At 52.6% G+C, this 17,771-nt stretch overlaps 1 protein-coding gene across 1 annotated transcript in view; it reads left to right on the forward strand.

Annotated features, from left to right (window-relative positions):
* FOXN4 (forkhead box N4) overlaps positions 1 to 17,771 on the forward strand; it is a 32,378-nt gene that overhangs the window by 5,031 nt on the left and 9,576 nt on the right. The window contains exons 3-6 of the mRNA XM_010360440.2: positions 14,557 to 14,702; positions 16,686 to 16,810; positions 16,912 to 17,022; positions 17,341 to 17,468. Coding sequence (XP_010358742.2) covers positions 14,557 to 14,702; positions 16,686 to 16,810; positions 16,912 to 17,022; positions 17,341 to 17,468 — 510 coding nt within the window. The remainder of the gene's footprint in view (positions 1 to 14,556; positions 14,703 to 16,685; positions 16,811 to 16,911; positions 17,023 to 17,340; positions 17,469 to 17,771) is intronic.

The following is a 17,771-nucleotide window of genomic DNA, read 5'->3' on the forward strand; positions in this document are numbered from 1 at the left end:
GAGGGCGGGGGCAGCAGCTAGAGGCGGCTGCCCTGTCCCTGGGGAGCTGTCAGGAGTCAGTGGCGGAGCCTAGACAGCAAATTGGCAGCAGCCTCTCAGCCCCGCTGCTGACGAAGGGGCAGGGGACCAGGGGTGGTCCTGACCTCTTGGGCAACGGTAAACAGGGCTCATGCTGAACCTGAGTTAGCTGGATTTCTGTCTAGCTCAGGGGGTGGGAGGAAAGTCCACACTTAGAGGTGCTGAAACAGAGTTATTAAGTACCTACTGTGTGCCAGGCACCTGCAAAACATCTTAGCAAGGGTAGCATACCATTTCTTCCTTCCCCTTCCCCTTTCCTTCCTTCCTTCTGTCCTTCCTTCCTTCCTTCCTTCCTTCCTTCCTTTCTTCCTTCCTTCTTTCCTTCCTTCCTTTTTTTTTTTTTTTTTTTGATAGAGTCTGGCCCTATTGTCCAGGCTAGAGTGCAGTGGCACGATCTCGGCTCACTGCAACTTCCACCTCCTGGGTTCCAGCAATTCTACTTCCTCAGCCTCCTGAGTAGCTGGGATTATAGACGCCCACCATCATGCCCAGCTAATTTTTGTATTTTTAGTAGAGATGGAGTTTCACCATGTTGTCCAGGCTGATCTTGAACTCCTGACCTTAAGTGATCCACCTGCCTCAGCCTCCCAAAGCGCTGGGATTACAGGCGTGCCATTTCTTTGTAGTAACAACCATGAGACAGGTACTGACATTATCCCAATCTACACATAAGGATACTGAGGTCAAGAGACATGACTTGCTCAAAGGCACACATTTATGAAGGGGCAGAACTTAAATTATTAATCATCTGTCCCCACCTTTTAGAATTTATTCTGGAGGTCAAGTCCAACAAGCTCCTTTTACAGATTGGGAAACTGAGGCCCAGTGAGATGATGGAAGGCAGGCTTCTGACTTCTTGGACCCTCACCTTCTCCCAGGGCCACGAGGCTCAGTGGTTCTCCTTCCGGATCCTCGTCCTGGATGTTCACTTCCCAAAATCTCAGTCCCTGCTCTCAGAAATGAGGTGACCTTGGGGAAAAGCCCTTCCTCTCTGGATGGTGGTTCTCTTATCTGTGGACTGCAATGCTGGGCACATGGTAGATAAAAGTTAACACGTATGTACTGGATAGATGGATGAATGGATAAACACATCCATGGAAACACAGGGAGGCTTCATGGTCAAGGGATGATAAATTGCTCTTGAACTCACACTATGTGTGGGGATAGTTTAACCCATATCAGGTGACTTCACCCATCAGTTGTGATCTCCTTGGAAGGGACTCCGTTTCTCAGGGGCAGTAACCATCCCGATGTCTTCCCGTCCCTTCACCTTCAGGGTGGAGAGAACAGCTCCTCAGGTGACCTTATGGGTAAGGAAGACAGGTAGCCTCTCTGCAGTCTGACTCTTTCCAGGTCTTGCAGTTTCATCCCTAAAAAACACAGGTGTGCATGCACTCTCACACACATGCACATTCTAAGTCCCAAGTCAACACTTGTTCTAGAAAGGAAAGATTCTTTTATCCAAATTCCTAATCAAATCATTTCACACTACGCTGACCCTTGGCCAAGTTGGGAATTTCTGAGCTTGCTAAATTGGATTTGATTTTCTTTTTCCTGTACATGGTTACAAAAGATGTGTTAGTTAAATAAACACCTCCATGAAATGCTTAATCCCTTTTTGTGTAATGGTTGGATTGGGAACAAGAATAGCTTTCAGTGATGTAACACTTTCTTACCAACCACATCTCAAGAAAGCAGGCAAAACCTTGTAATCAGGGTGGAGTTGCCGCCCAGGTAGGGCAGGGCATATCTCTGAATCCCTGGAATGGTGATCTGACCCCCACTCTGAGGCAATATTTGTCAGGCAGACCCCTCCTAAATGACAACGCAGAAGAGAAAATGAAGTGGGAAGAGAGAAATGTGGTCTGAGTACCTACCATGTGTCTGGCTTTGTCTTAGAGGTTACCTGATCTTATCCTCACATCTGCCCCGTGTGGTGAGAATTATTATTCCATTTTACTTGTGAGGAAACTGAGGCACAGAGAGGTGAAGTGACTTGCCCTAAATCACACAGCTACAAAGGGGTTGAGATGGGATTTGAACTAAACTCAAGATGGGTATTCTTTCCTCTGTATAATTGCTGTATCAGCCTAAGGAATCCCAAGGTAGGAAATAAAGAGTTAATTGTGGTTTCTGGACTTCAGCTATGTAGGCAAGGATTCCCCAGAAACCATAATCCATCCATAAATATGTGTGACCCTGTGTGGGCACCTGCCAGGCTCTTTGGCGAGTTCATTGCATTTCACCTTTACAGCAACAATCACGGGACAGTGGCCATGGGGGTCCAGTTCACATTAGGGGGACAAATATTTGTCAAATGAAAGGCTCAGAACTGGCTGCTATGGGTCTTGCAATGAGGTGTAAGACACATCCATCTCTGTCCTCCTGGCATTTAGTATCTAGAAGGGAGGAGTGGGTAAGAACAGATGCCTAGGTTATATTAGTGGGTGACCATGAGTGGTCTGTGCTATGTGTAGATACTGACAGCGCTAACCATTTCAGGAGAAGGGAAGACTGGGAGATGCTGGACTGGTCTGGGAGGGCTTCCTGGAGGAGGTGATATTTAAGCTAGGCAGGAAATGGATGGAGATTGAAGAATGCGAGATATGTTGGGGCTGGGCTGAGGACTCTTCCTCCCTTTCTGACTCTAGCTTTCATACTTGAGAGTATGTTATAGATGCCCACAGGGTGTTGTGTCCTATGCCAGGTGCTAAACAAAATAGAGGGCCTCCTGGTCCTTGCCATCCTATGGCAGAAAGACTGGAAACATGTGTAAGTAAATATCTCATTGCAAAATAAGTATTCTGTGGACACACACAGGAAGAGATAGGGAGGGTCTGGGAGGGCCTCTCGCAGGAGAGATAATTTAGGCTGAGAAAAAACCAGCTATAAATGAGTTCATGGAACAGCATTCCAGGCAGAGGGAACAGTGTGTGCAGGGATCTTAAGATGAGTGAGAATTAGAATGTTTGAGGAACTGAGAGATGGACAGGTTGCTAGAGCAGAGAGAATGGAAGTAGAAAGGTGGGGAAGGAGATGGCCGAGTGTCAGGTGAAGGTGAGGAGCTTGACTCTCACTCCCTTGGTGGGTTTTAAGGACATGACAGGTTCCGATGTCCCTTGCAAAAGGTCACTTTGGCTGCTGGGTGTTAAATCCATTCCACAAACAGTTCTCCAGTGCCTACCTGGAGCCAAACACGGCACCTATGGTTTGCCTACCCCAAACTAAGAGGCAGGCTCTGTTCTCACCTCTGTTCGGTACATGAGGATGCTGGGGTTCAAAGGGCATTGAGTTATCTGCCCAAGATTTCCCCATTAAGAGTGGAGCTGGACTGGAATGCAGGTCCCCCTGGTCCCTGTCCTCCTGTTCCCTGCCAGTTTCTTTCCTCCATCCAGCAACATGACTGATTAATTAAGGACATTGTTCATTAAAGTGGGTTGGGTTGGTCTCCCAGTCAGCATAGGATGGAAGCCATGGACTCTAGTGGCATTTTGCCTTGCCCAGAGCCACCATAGGTCCCCTGACAAGTGGCTGTGACACCATGGGGTTACCTGGCGCTGGATTTTTTTATTTTCTATTTTTCCTTTTTATTTTTTTAGAGACAGGGTCTTGCTCTGTCACCCAGGCTGGAGTGCAGCAGTGCAATCATAACTCACTGCAGCCTCAAACTTGTGGCTCAAACAGTCCTCCCACATCAGCCTCCTAAGTAGCTGGGACTACAGGCATGCGTCACCATGCCTGGCTAATTTTAAAACATTTTTGTAGAGGCAAGATCTCAGTATGTTGTCCAGGCTGGTCATGACCTCCTAGCCTCAAGTGATCCTCCTGCGTCAGCCTCCCGAAGTGCTGGGATTACAAGCATGAGCCATCACACCTGGGTACACTCTGAGTTTTTAAATAAATGATATGATGAGGGCTTGTGCTTCCTGCATTTCAACCAAACCGGTAGAACAGCTGCGTGAAGAGGCTCCAGGCTCTGAGTGCATCCCTGGTTCAAATCCCAGCTCCTTTGCTGATATGCTATGTGACTGAGACGTGTCACTCATCTCTCTGGGCCTCAGCCATCCCATCTGTGAAATGAGGATGACAGGCAGCTGCCCCCACAGACTGTCAGGAGACTGGAGAGTTTTGGACGTAGGGGGTTGGCAGGAAGGTGGCATCCCATGCAGGGGTCTCTGCTGTGCATTCTGGAGCAATCAGAAAGTTATCTCCTCAGACGCAGAGAGTTGCTTCTGCTTGCCAGAACAGTGCCTGGCAAGTAAGAGTTCAAGAAATGCTGTGGAATAAAGCAGATACTTCCCGAGTGCCGGACACCTTGCTGTTGGCTGTCTTCACGGGGCTCACTCCTCCATACTGTCAGGAGATGTTTACTAGAATGGGACCACCACCACTGGGGTGAGCGGCCCACCTGTGTGCCTTCGTCCAATCCTCACCATACCTCGTGAGATGGATGAGCATTAGCACTCCCATTTTACAGATGTGCAACCTGAGGCTCAGAGAGGCACACAGCTGCAGACAATTCTCACAGCTGCTAAGTGGCCAGACCTAGGCCTGACTGACCCCCAAAGCCTACCTGGGTGACCACTCCACTCCAGTGCCACAGAGAGAGCAAAGTGGGGACCCGGGGCTGGGCTGCCCAGCTGGGATGGGCTTAGGATGCGGCATTGCAGAACAGGTAACACCCAGGAAGTAATAAGCACATAGGAGGTACTTGGGAAATGGATTACAGCAATGATAGAGTGTTCTTCTGACATTGATGTTCCCATCATCATTGGGTGCCACCCTCAATCCTAGCCCGGATCTGTCTCAGACCTTGAATGCTCCATGCTCCGTTCCTTCAAAAGGGACCCAACCCTTCAGCATCCCCCTACTTCCTGGCAAAGGGGGGCTGCCTAAAGGGGCTCTGGTGGCATCCCAGATGGGGAAATCGAGGCCCAAGGAGGGAGAAGCTGAAGCAGCTAGCTGGGGCTGCTGAAGCTTGGGGATGTGGTGAGGTCACCTGGCTCAACCTCACCTTTCCTATCTGTTAAAGGGAGTAATGAAGTGTCTAGGGTCTGTGGGCGTGTGCATGTGTGTGTTTACATACACGTGTGTGTTGTGTGCATATGTATGTGTGCACGTGTGTGCACACGTATGTGTGCGTCGTGTGTAGGTGCACATGTGTGCATGTGTGCGTGTGTGTGTCTGTGTGCATATGTGTTTTGATAAGGAAAAATATGCACCTGCAAGAGGTTGAGCTTTGAAAAGCAAGAAGTGTCTTTGAGGGCGGGGGAAGTTGCTGGTGAACTACTGAATTCAAGGAGACTCTGGAGCACCAGATAGGTCTTTTATGTTCTTTTTGCCCAAAAAGCTCTCTGCTCACTAATGAGGACTCCCTGTGGGTGACAGATCACCCACGTAGTCTGAGAAAGACACATTGTCAGGAGTCACCCTGGGGACCCCTGAACTAATAGATCTGCCTGCCTTTTCAGCAGAACAGATGCCTCATCTGATCTGGTGCTTAAATAAATTATTGATGAACTGTTGTCATTTTCTCTTAGGTGGCTCCCTTAGGGTAGCTGCTATTATTATTCCCACTGTCTACACAGTGAAACTGAGGCCCAGGACAGATAAGTCACCAGCCCCAGGTCACACAGCCAGGAGGAGCTCACACCTGTGGCCCTGAGGGAAGCCTCTACTTGTTGCTGCTGCTTTATAGGTGGGGATATTGAGGTCTGCAGAGGGAAAGGTGCTTGCCCAAGATGATGGAACTTTGGAAATGCACCCAGGGGGTTGATCTGCAGGTTTCTCCCGCAAATGTCGGGGGTCTTTGCATCAAAAGGAACCTTAGAAGGGCCAGGCACGGTGGCTTACGCCTGTAATCCCAGCACTTTGGGAGGCCGAGGTGGATGGATTACCCAAGGTCAGGAGTTCGAGACCAGCCTGGCCAACATGGTGAAACCCCGTCTCTACAAAAAATACCAAAAATTACCTGGGCATAGTGGTAGGTGCCTGTAATCCCAGCTACTCAGGAGGCTGCGACAGGAGAATCGCTTGAACCCAGGAGGCAGAGGTTGCAGGGAGGTGGAGGTTGCAGTGAGCTGAGATTGTGCCACTGCACTCCAGCCTGGGCAAGAAGAGCGAAACTCTGTCTGAAAAAAAAAAAAAAAAAAAAAGGAACCTTAGAGGTTGCTTGGGCTCACCTTTCATCCAGCAGGGGCCTGGCAGTTCATCCCCTCGGCTACTGCTTGGATAGGTCTGGGACGGGGGGCTCACAACTTTGTGAGTTGCCCTAATACACAGCTCCTGTTTTTGCAGAGCTCTTCCCTGCAACCTCCTTGCTGGTGGTGGGGATGGCGGATGGGGTACTCATTTTATAATGAAACATACTAAAACTCAAAATCCCCTGAAATCATCTCCTTAAATTTCCAGATTTAAATAAATTTCTAGTTGTTTTAAGGCAATGTAAGAACACCACAGATTTTTTTCCATCAGGATAGAAAGGATTGTTTCAGATCACAGATCACTGCCACCTAGAACTTTCTCCACTGATGGAAACATTTCATATCCACACTGGCCACGTGTGGCCATTCAACACTTCAAATGTGGCTGGTGGGCCAAGGAACTCTGTACATTGATTTGATTTTAATGAACTTAAATGTAAATAGCTGCTCATTGCTGCCCACTGGGGAGACACTGGGAGGCTTTTCTAGATATCATGGAGCAGCAGTCCCAGCCTTTTTGGCACCAGGGATTGGTTTTGTGAAAGAGAATTTTTCCATGGACCAGGTGAAGGAAGGGGGATGGTTTCGGGATGAAACTGTTTTACCTTATGTCCTCAGGCATTAGATTCTTCTAAGGAGGCCGGGCACCGTGGCTCACACTTGTAATCCCAGCACTTTGGGAGGCCAAGGCGGGTGGATGACTTGAGGTCAGGAGTTTGAGACCAGCGAGGCCAACGTGGTGAAACCCCATCTCTACTAAAACTACAAAAACTGAGCTGGGCGTGGTGGCGCCTGTAATCCCAGTTACTTGGGAGTCTGAGACAGGAGAATCGCCTGAACCCAGGAGGCGGAGGTTGCAGTGAGCTAAGAACATGCCACTGCACTCCAGCCTGGGTGACAAGAGCAAGGCTCTGTCTCAAAAACACAAAACAAAACAAAACAAAACAAAAGATTCTCATAAGGAGTGGGCAACCTAAATCTCTCGCATGCGCAGTTCACAATAGGGTTTACGGTCCTATGAGAATCTAATGCCGCTGCTGATCTGACAGGAGGTGGAGCTCAGGCACCTGCTACTCACCTCCTTCTGTGCAGCCCGGTTCCTAACAGGCCACGGACCAGTACCAGTCCTCAGCCTGGAGGTTGTTGACCTCCGTAATAGAGCACACTTCTTTAGCCAGGGAGAAAGGTTGTTGTGGCCAACCCAGTCTCTGGAGGTGGATGTCCTGGTTCCACCACACCCTGGCTGGGTGACCCTAGACAGGCCCATTCCTCTCTGGCCTCAGTGTTCTCATCTGGCAAATGGGAAGGTGGTGATGATAACAATCCCTGCCTGATCAGGCTCTTGCAAGGATGATGTGAGATCCAGTGTGAAAGTGGCTTTAGCTCAGGGCTGGGCGCACACGAGGGGCTTGTCCACCCCATGCCACATCCATGGGGGGACAGCTGACCCCAGGGGAGTGTGGGTGGAGCAACCAGAATGCTGGGTCTGTTTGCTCATCTGTGTTCATCTGTGGGTACTCGTGGAGCAGCCTTCGTGTGCCTGGCCCTGCGCTGGGCACTGGGAGTTTGGCTCCTCCCATGGGGGCGTGAGGGTCCTTGCTTCAGCACCAGGGCGTCTGGGGGCTGCCTGCACCCAGCAGGGGACTCAACCCCTGTCCTGTCCTGGTGTCCTCCCTGCCAGACCCTTACGGACCCTCAAGACCTGAAGGTGTAGCCCCTGCCCTCCCTGGGGACACCAGTTGGGCTCAGAAGAAAGTTGTGGTCAACTAGAGTGCTCCCTGGGGCTCAGAGAAATGAGGAATCCAATGGGGAGACCCTGAAATGTGCACAGAGGGAGAAGGAAAGGCATCCTTTGTGAGGGAACAGAAGGCACAGAGACCCAGAGGAAGGCACACAGAGAAGCAGGGAAGGACATTTGGCCCCAACTGGGACCTTTAGTGCAACGGAGGCTTGTCACACACCACACCTGAGTGAGGGCAGGGGCCACCTCAACAGGAGGAGGGCGGTATGGGCCACAGCTCCCCAGCACTGGGTGTGCAGGAACCACCTGAGGCTGGGGGATGCGTTAAATGCAGGTACCCGGCCTCTTCCCCAGAAAGCCTGCCTCAGTGGCTCTGGGTGACCCAGCAGCAGGGCTGGTACCATGCAGGGGACTGTGGGTGAGTGGGGTGGAGACAGGTCCATAGGAGATCGGGGACCCTGGACGCCATGTCAGAGAAGGGGGAAGAGGAGAGGATGGGCACTTAGCACAGCTCTTGTGGGTGCTCTGCCTTCATCGTTGTTGCTCCCATTCTACAGATGAGGAAACTGAGGCTCAGGAAGGTTAGGAAGCACACCAGACACCACCAAACCTGAAGGGTAGGGCTGGGACTTCCTCCCAGGGTCCCTCAGTTACAGTGACAGACACAGAAGAGAGAAGGGGAGTCAGAGATGGAGGGAGAGTGGAGGAAGCAGGTGGAAGGAATTGGGTCTTTTTTTTCTTTTTGAGACAGAGTCTTGCTCTGTCACCCAGGCTGGAGTGCAGTGGTGAGATCTTGGCTCACTGCAACCTCCGTGTCCCGGGTTCAAGCAATTCTCCTGCCTCAACCTCCCGAGTAGCTGGGATTACAGGCGCATGCTGCCATGCCCAGCTACTTTTTGTATTTTTAGTAGAGACAGGGTTTCGCCATGTTGGCCAGGCTGGTCTCAAACTCCTGACCTCAGGTGATCTGCCTGCCTTGGCCTCCCAAAGTGCCGGGATTACAGGCATGAGCCACCATGCCCGGCCAGAGTTGGGTCTTTTGAAGTTGATTCTTCTTAAAGCTCCTTTGGAGGTGACCCTAGGCAGGCAGGCATCAGTGACATGGGTGACTCAGGGTTAGCAGGGCTGAATTTTCCTCCCACCCAGGAACTGAAGTGACACTCCCAGAGCGGGAGCAGAACAGGCCTTGGGAGGAGAGCCCAGGGCAGTGGGGCTGGACTGTGCCTTTTTCTTTGAAATTAAAATGTCCTGTCATTTTCCAGTAGAGGGAAACTTAGGAGGTTGATACAGGATCTCTCTCTGTGTGGCTGTCTCTGTCACACACACACCAGGGAATATTCCCAAACCCTCTATGATGGCAGGGTGGATCACAAAGCCACTCTGCCTCCACACCAGTGTGCCAGCCTGGGGGGTATGAGGCATTGCGGCTATTAATGTTATCACTCATGCCCATTTTACAGGTGGGAAACTGAGGCTAGCGATTAAGTGCTCTCCCCAGGGCCTATGGCTGAGAAGCCAGAATGGGTGGTTTCAGAACCAAGGAGCCTTTCCGGAGTTACAGCTGCTGTGGGCCCTGTAGTTTACACCGTCTCAAATGAGGCACCGGGAGAGAGCGAGGCGAGGGCACATGGGGACGCCTTTAATGAGGGAACTTCAGGGACTGATGAGGGGGAGATGTGAAGGGGGCTTCACATGCCACTGTGGAGAGGGGGCCATGCTGACCTTTCTGCAGGGGACAGAGGTCAGAGTGGTCAGTTGATTGGGGGATGAGACATTCTCAGGTAGGCCCTGGTGCGTCAGCCCCTGGCCCTTGCCATGCACACAGAAGACATGCCTGAATGCCAGAGAGACTCTAAGAAACAGTGGGAAGCTAGCCAGGCTTCGGAGCCAGTGGACTCCCACCACAGTGCTCCTGGTGCCCACAGCCACTGCAGGTGTCCAGGGTGCTGGCTGGGACCACCTGTCAGGTGCACTGAGGTGGACATTCTGGCATGGGCAGTGGGCACAAGAGAGGACCAGACCACCTTTGGGATGCCTGGGGTAGTGGGGAAGCAGGGGCCTGGCCATCAACCCCAAGCATGTACAGCAAACCCCTGAGAAGGGAGATGGGGACTGCACCTGTGCCAAAAGTCAATCACACAGTGGCTTATCTGATCCTACCACAGCCAGGGAGCGGAGCCCCAGGGACCTGCAGTGACTTGTCCAAGGTCATGCAGCTCAGGGGTCACAAGGACTTGAACCCAGATCTGTCCAGTCAAGGCCTGAGCTTTGGCCATGCCCCCTGTGGGCTGTCCTTCCCCCAGAGCATAGCTGGAAGTCCCAAGGGTGGGGCTTCAGGGTCTGAGCTGGGGCCCCAACTCTGCATTTTAACTGGCTCTCTGGGAGATGCCGGTTTGCACAGCCCCAAGTGAGAGCCCGGGACCCAGGGTGGGGCATCTCCCCCAGAAGATGTCTGATCTCCACCTGTAGTGCCACAGGAACAATCTGAGGCATGCAGACAGACCCGGGTTCAAGTTCTGACTGCCTCACTTATTAACAAAGGGATTTTTCTTTTACTGGGCTGGCTTCAGCTTCCCCAGCTGTGAAGTGGGGCTGCCTACTCTCTGTCCCTGTCCTGGGGCTGTGACAAGGACCTGAGGAGTCAGAAGACAACTCTGTCAGTTCAAAAGGGCTGGATGTGACCGTCACTGTCACACCAACTCTCAGCGCTGGTGGCCTGCCGTCAGTCTTTTTTCAACCAGCCAAGCAGGCATTTAAAGGGCACCCACTTTGGGAGGCCAAGGCAGGTGGATCACGAGGTCAGGAGTTCAACACCAGCCTGACCAACATGGTGAAACCCTATCTCTACTAAAACTACAAAAATTAGCCCAGCATGGTGGCACGCACTTGTAATCCCAGCTACTCAAGAGGCTGAGGCAGGAGAATCGCTTGAACCCAGGAGGCGGAGGTTGCAGTGAGCCAAGATTGTGCCACTGCACTCCAGCCTGGGTGACAGAGCAAGACTCCATCTCAAAAAAAAAAAAAAAAAAAAAAAGGCACCCAGTGTGTGCAAGGACATGGGGCAATATGGGGCTTGGGGCCAACACTCAGTGAGCCAGAAGGTGGGGTAATGGGGCAGAGACCTAGACAGTGCAGGACTCGCTGGTCCTGGTGAAGTGTAGAGAGCAGTCAGGGTGCAGAGTGGGTCCTGTGCTTGGGGTCTGGGTGGCAAAGGCTTCCCAGTGGAGATGCTGCTCTCGGGGTAGCAGGAGCCTGCATGGGGAGTCAGGATCCCAGCCCTGGTCCTTTTCCATACTGTGACATTGGGAGCAAACCAATCTCTGCTTCCCAGAGGTAAAATAAGAGGTGGGGTCCAGTGACGTCTGTGGGATGTCTGGGGTGAAGAGGCCAGAAGTCAGACTTTGCAGTGAGCCTCCAGGGGTGGGCATGGGTGCTGGGGAGGAGGCAGAAAGGGCATCATTCCTGCAAGAGGAATGGCAAATGCAAAGGCATGAGCCCTGCCTGGGTCAGCTAAGGGCTGCAGGAGGAGTGGGGCTGCAGGAAGGGGGAGCCAGAGGGGGTCACAAGTAGCAGGAAAGAGAAGCATCAGGATAGCGCCATTGACTCAGCCCTACTAGACGCTCAGCCATGTGCTACGCCCTTTATACCTGACTTCGTGTAATCCTCACTCTGTGGGGAGACAGGCTGACAGCACTGAAGTGACCACTCAGTCCTGAGTTTCTTCATCTGTACAATGGGGCCAGTGTAAAACCCAGGGTCTGGCACACAGGCAGTGCTCCTTACAGGAAAGTGTTTAGTGGTAGCCGTGGCCAGGGCATGTCGATGTGACCCCCAGATCCCAAAGCTTCAGTGTGCTTTCAGTCCCCTGGCGACCTGGTGAATATTAATATGAACATTAATGTTGGTGTTAATATTAATAGCAGCTAAATATTCATATTACATTTACTATGAGCCACTGTTCCAAGTGCTTTACATGCAATTACATATTTCTTATGACATCCTATGAGAAAAGAGCTATTGTTATCCTCATTATACAGATAAGAAACTGAGGCTCAGAGGACGGGCGCGGTGGCTCAAGCCTGTAATCCCAGCACTTTGGGAGGCCGAGACGGGCGGATCACGAGGTCAGGAGATTGAGACCATCCTGGCTAACACGGTGAAACCCTGTCTCTACTAAAAAATACAAAAAAAACTAGCCGGGCGAGGTGGCGAGCGCCTGTAGTCCAAGCTACTCGGGAGGCTGAGGCAGGAGAATGGCGTGAACCCGGGGGGGCGGAGCTTGCAGTGAGCTGAGATCCGGCCACTGCACTCCAGCCTGGGCGACGGAGCAAGACTCCGTCTGAAAAAAAAAAAAATAATAAGAAACTGAGGCTCAGAGAGGTTAAGCCAGTGGCCCAAGGGCACACAGGCAAGTGGAAATCAGGATTAGAATCCAGAGCCCAAGCATTTAACCACCACGGGTACTGCCTGTTAGGTTTACCTGCTGCCAGAGATTCTGCCCCACAGTGGCACCTAGAAACCTAGTTTATTTACAGCCCCTCACTCAGGGAGCTTTGGAGGGCAGCCACCTTGCTAAACCTGCCAGCAGGGGCCCATCTCCACTTCTCCTTGTTACCGCAGTGCCAAGCAGAGCGGCCAGGGCAGTGGGGAGTCACAGCAGGTTACTGAACAGGAGCATGGCTTGTACCACCAGGCGCCAGGAGGTTGGCTGGCCAGTGGGTGAGGAAGGGAGGGTGGGGACTAGCCAGCACCCCCAACAGTGGGTGGCACACCAGGCCCTGCCCCTGCACTTCACCCCATGGTCTCCCAGGGCCTGAGGGGACAGATGGTATCACCCAGGCCCAGGCCGTGGCTGTCACTTAGCCAGATGAGTTACGAGCAGGCTGGAGGGGTGGCAGCCGGGGGGCGCAGAAACAATTGCACTGAGACCCTGGGACAATGGGGGCCACGTGCCACAGGGGCAACAGTCGTTTGTCACACAATGGGATGCCGAGGGACAGCAGCCGGGCCAACTGCTGCCACTGACACGGCCGGCCGCGTTTTCAAATCGTTTCTAGGCCCTGTTTCCCTATGAGGCAGCCAATCGCGGGGGCAGCCAGGCAGTCACCTGATGCCAGCTTCGTGGGCCCAGGGCCCGGGCCCTGTGACAACTGAGCAGTGTGGCCATGGCAACGCTAATTGTGGCCCTAAAACACAAGCGGGGAGAGATGGGGAGGAGCAGAGAGAGAGACAGAGAGGGAGGAGGAGGGAGAGGGAGAATGTGAGGCCGAGCTGGCCAAGCAGATGGAGGGAGGGAAGGGGCCGGGCCTCGCTGGAGCCTCTGAGAGGCGCAGAAAACCAGGGCAGGATGGGTCGGTGTCCTGCCTCTCTCTACTCCTCAATCTGTGAGGCTATTTTTGAAACATGGAGCTTAGAATTTAGACTGTGGGCCTCTTGGTGGTGACACAGAAAGCCCCTGGCCGCAGGGGTGGCAGATGTGGGGTCTGGTGTGTGCTCCTGGGCTGGTCTCTGCATTGTCACGACAGGGCCCAGACAGTGTTGTAAGACCGGGTGCTCTTGGAGTCTCGTGGCAAGTGTGACTTCAGGGCACTGGGGAATGATGTGGCTATCCCAGATCACCAACCTGTCTGGCACCTCCATGGGCAGCTATCCTACATCCACAACAAGCGATGTTTTGCCCATGAATCTGTTGCGGCTGGTGGGCGTGGGTCCCAACTGGAACCTCTCGGGGCCACCAGGGGTCGACATGAAGGGCTCAGGCTTCAGAAGGCACTGACTGGGTCTCAGCCCCACCACCTCCTATTCTGTGTCGTCTTGGGCGGTGACTCAGTGCTCTGAGCCTCAGTTTTTTCATCTGTACATTGGGAGTATGGGCCCACCCTAAATCTCACAGCAGCTGTGGGAATTGTGCAGGACAGCGCTTGTTGAATGCTGAGTCCAGGGCCCGGCAGGTAGCAGGCACTCAGCTGCCTCAGCACATGGCAGGATCATCCACGCAGACTGTTCCCAAGTTCCATGTTCCTCACAGCTACAGCACAGCAGGAAACTGCCCTGGACATGGAGTCGGGAGCCTGATCCTGTCCTGGCAGGTGGGACCCTGGCCACAGGCCCTGACTGCTGTGTGCTGTAGTGTCCCATAGTAGGTAAGCTCCAACTGTGCCTCAGTTTCCCCATCTGCAAAATAGGAATAATAACACCTGCCTCACAGGGTGACTAGAAGTGTAAAATGTCTTGACTGGTGCCTGGCACATAGTAAGTCCTCAACAAACATTCACGTATATTGTTTTTGTGGTAGGTGCTAAGTAGGATGTGTTAAGTGGGCAAAGGAAGGAAAGATGAGGATGAAAGATCTGGCCACCAAAAGGGATCTGGGACCAGGTTCCCGTGCCCGGTCCTGGGGATGGGCAGGTTGGAGGGCTGGCATGGCTTGGGGAGATGAGGCACATTAAGCGGATGCTTCCAGAGGTCAGGACGCACCCCCAGGAGCTGGCCTAAGCTCCCCCTCCCGCCAGAGCTCTCTGCTCCTCTCTTCAGGCTTCTAGCCACCACCAGCGATGACGACCTCCCCGGGGACCTGCAGTCGCTGTCGTGGCTCACGGCGGTGGATGTGCCTCGGCTGCAGCAGATGGCAAGTGGCCGCGTGGACCTGGGTGGCCCCTGCATGCCACATCCACACCCAGGTAGGCTCAGGGACAGGGTGGGCAGGGAGGAGTGTGATATAGGAAAGGGATGATTCCCAGCCCTGCCACCCACCCAATGTGTGGCCATGACCCGGTCTCCCAGTCTCTCTGGGCCTCTCTTTCTGCCTCTGTAAAATGGGACAAATGCTCCTTCCTTAGAGGGATGTGGTTCATCATTTGCTTAACCGTGTGCCAGGCCCCGAGTGAGCTAAGGTTTCTGTGAATACAGTCCTGCTGCCACACTGGTGCATCCTGAACCTCTAGGGCAGTTGGCAAACTATAGCCCGTGGGCCAAATGCAGCCTACGGCCTGTTTCTGTACAGCCTTTGTGTTAGGAATGGATTTTACATTTTCCAAGGGTTGTAAAAACACAGAGACCATCTGGCTGGCAAAGTCTAAAATATTTGCCATCTGGCCCTTCACAAAAGAAGTTTGCTGCCCCCTGATCGAGAGGATTCCAAGAGATAATATGTGGAAGTGCTGAGTGTAGGGTCTGGCACACAGTAGATACTCAATAAATGGCAGCTAGTTGCAGCTAATGGCAGTTAGCTGCAATCATAGGCAATGGATAAAATGCTTAGAGACACAGAAAGTATTGAAGAAAAGCAAAACAGTGACAAAACAATAAACAACAGTATATTAAAAGTACCAGTGGTTGAAAAATACTTGTCTAGGATTATTTGTTTCATTGGGCAAATTGTTCTTGGGCAAAGCATGTATAGCAGGGGTCAGCAAACTTTCTGTCAAGGGCCAGGTAGTCAATATTTTAGATTTTGTAGGTCATCTGATCTGTCAAAACGATTCAACTGTGCCATTGTAACACAAAACCAGCCACAGCCAATATGTAAATGAATCAATGCAACTCTGTGCCAATAAAACTTTATTTACAAAAACAGGCTCTGGGCCAGAGTTTGGCTGCCAGTTTGCCAATCCCTGATCTAGAACCCCCAGGGGACAGCTGTGTGATCTCAGCCAAGTGCTTTCTGCCCTGACCAGGTTCCACATCTGTAGCAAAAGTGTAACAGAACTGCCTGCATGGGACATTGTGAGGATTCGATGCAGAAAGTGCCTTGAACACAGGAGGTGTTTAATAAATGGTGAAATAAGGATGCCGCTTTCTTCACTGTGGCTGCTGGGTACTTTCTGTGGGCCTGTTACTGTGCCGGGCATTTGGAGCAATGAGTGATATGATGTGGTCCCAATCCTTAGGGAGCTGACGATCTGGTCAGAGAGAGAAGGACAAGACAAACAGATCTAGGGACGGTGACAGCCAGAACTCAGAGGAGAGAAGGACCCATCGGGCTTCCTGGAAGAGGTGCCCCTAGGGCAAGACCATCCTGCAGGTCAACTTTGCTTGATTGGAGGTGGCTACCTAAAATCTGCCTAGTGCAGTAAGAATCTGTGATAGATTAGCAATGTCTGTCACAAGCCCAGCACAAGATGGGGGAAGTATGTCTGCTATTCTCATCCTGTGTGGAGGAGCAGGGCTTGGCAAAGGGGAGAAAAGGCACAAAGCCATTTTGGACCTAAACCTAGAGGCACTCAGGAGCCATGGCATGTTTTTGAGGAAAAGAAATGAACAGTGAATTGGTGTTTTAGCTTCATGAAGGACAGGAACTAAGCTATTACATCATCATGATTATCATTTATTATTGACTCATGTTTATTGGGGTATTATGTGCCCAGCAATGTGCTAAGCACTTGATAGACATTATCTCATTTAACCCTCACAGCAAATTTATAGTTGGGGTATCAGTAGTTCAAGTACCAATGGGAAAACTGAGGCTGACCTAAGGTTATATAGCAGGTAAGAACCTACTTTTCAGTACGTACCAGGGAAGTGATTTGCCAAGCACCTACTCTGTGCCTGGTCCGAGGAAAGGGGCTGGCTCCATTCTCTGGAGACACCTGGGCACTGGGCTGTTCCTGGTGGCAGCCACCATTCCTCTGGCCCAGCAGCGTCTCTGTGCTTCTCTCCTGCAGGTGCCTTGGCTGGGGCAGCCGACCTGCATGTGGGAGCCACTCCAAGTCCCCTTCTCCATGGCCCAGCAGGCATGGCCCCCGGAGGCATGCCAGGTCTGGGCCCCATAACCGGCCATGGAGACAGCGTAAGTACAACTGCATGGACTGCGAAGGGTGGGCAGTGCCCTCCAGACTGGGTGTCCACCCCCACTCTGACCCTCTGTCTCCTCCTCTTCCCGCCCAGCAGATGAGCCAGTTCCCCGTGGGGGGCCAGTCCTCATCTGGCCTGCAAGACCCGCTGCATCTGTACTCACCTGCCACCCAACCACAGTTCCCACTCCCCCCGGGTGCCCAGCAGGTACCAAGGGCTCAGGGGAGCCCTGGACTCAGCAGCAGACACCCTGCCTTGGGCTGGCCAGGGACCTCTCTGAGCCTCAGTTTGCTCACCCAGAATATGGGAATAACATTCCCCCCCGTGCTCAGGTCATGGGGTCATTCATTCCGTTCCCCCAAAACTCCTGCCCTGAGCGGAGACAAGATTGTTTCCTGGACAGCTGTGAATCCCCACACGAGGCGTTTTGAAACTAGGGTGGGGACAGGGTTACTGTGACGTATGTTCTTTCTCACCTTCTCTCTCTCTCTCTGCCACTTTCTCCCTGCCCCTGCCTGTGGGAAGTGCCCTCCTGTGGGCCTCTATGGCCCCCCATTTGGGGTACGGCCCCCCTACCCCCAGCCCCACATGGCTGTGCATTCGTCTCAGGAACTGCACCCCAAACACTACCCCAAGCCCATCTACTCGTACAGGTGAGGTCCAGGGTGGGCCGGGTCAGGGCCGAGGGCGGCTCTGGGAGGAGAGGGATGAGGCTGCGCTCAGGGCATCTCAGACAGCTACGTGTGGCAGCCCAGACTTCCAAGAGGGAGGTTTTGGGGAGTGGGGAATCCCCAGGTGGGACTTGTTCTCAGGAAGGAGCATCATAGGGTCCCCCAAGTCAAGAGCCCACTGCAGACCTGAATCCAGTGCCACAGTTCACTTCATTCACAAGCTGTGTGGCCTTGAGGAAGTGGCGTGACCTCTCTGAGCCTTGATTTCCCCAAATGTAAAAAGTC

This window comes from Rhinopithecus roxellana, chromosome 10 (genome assembly GCF_007565055.1).
Source record: "Rhinopithecus roxellana isolate Shanxi Qingling chromosome 10, ASM756505v1, whole genome shotgun sequence".
Lineage (NCBI taxonomy): Eukaryota > Metazoa > Chordata > Mammalia > Primates > Cercopithecidae > Rhinopithecus > Rhinopithecus roxellana.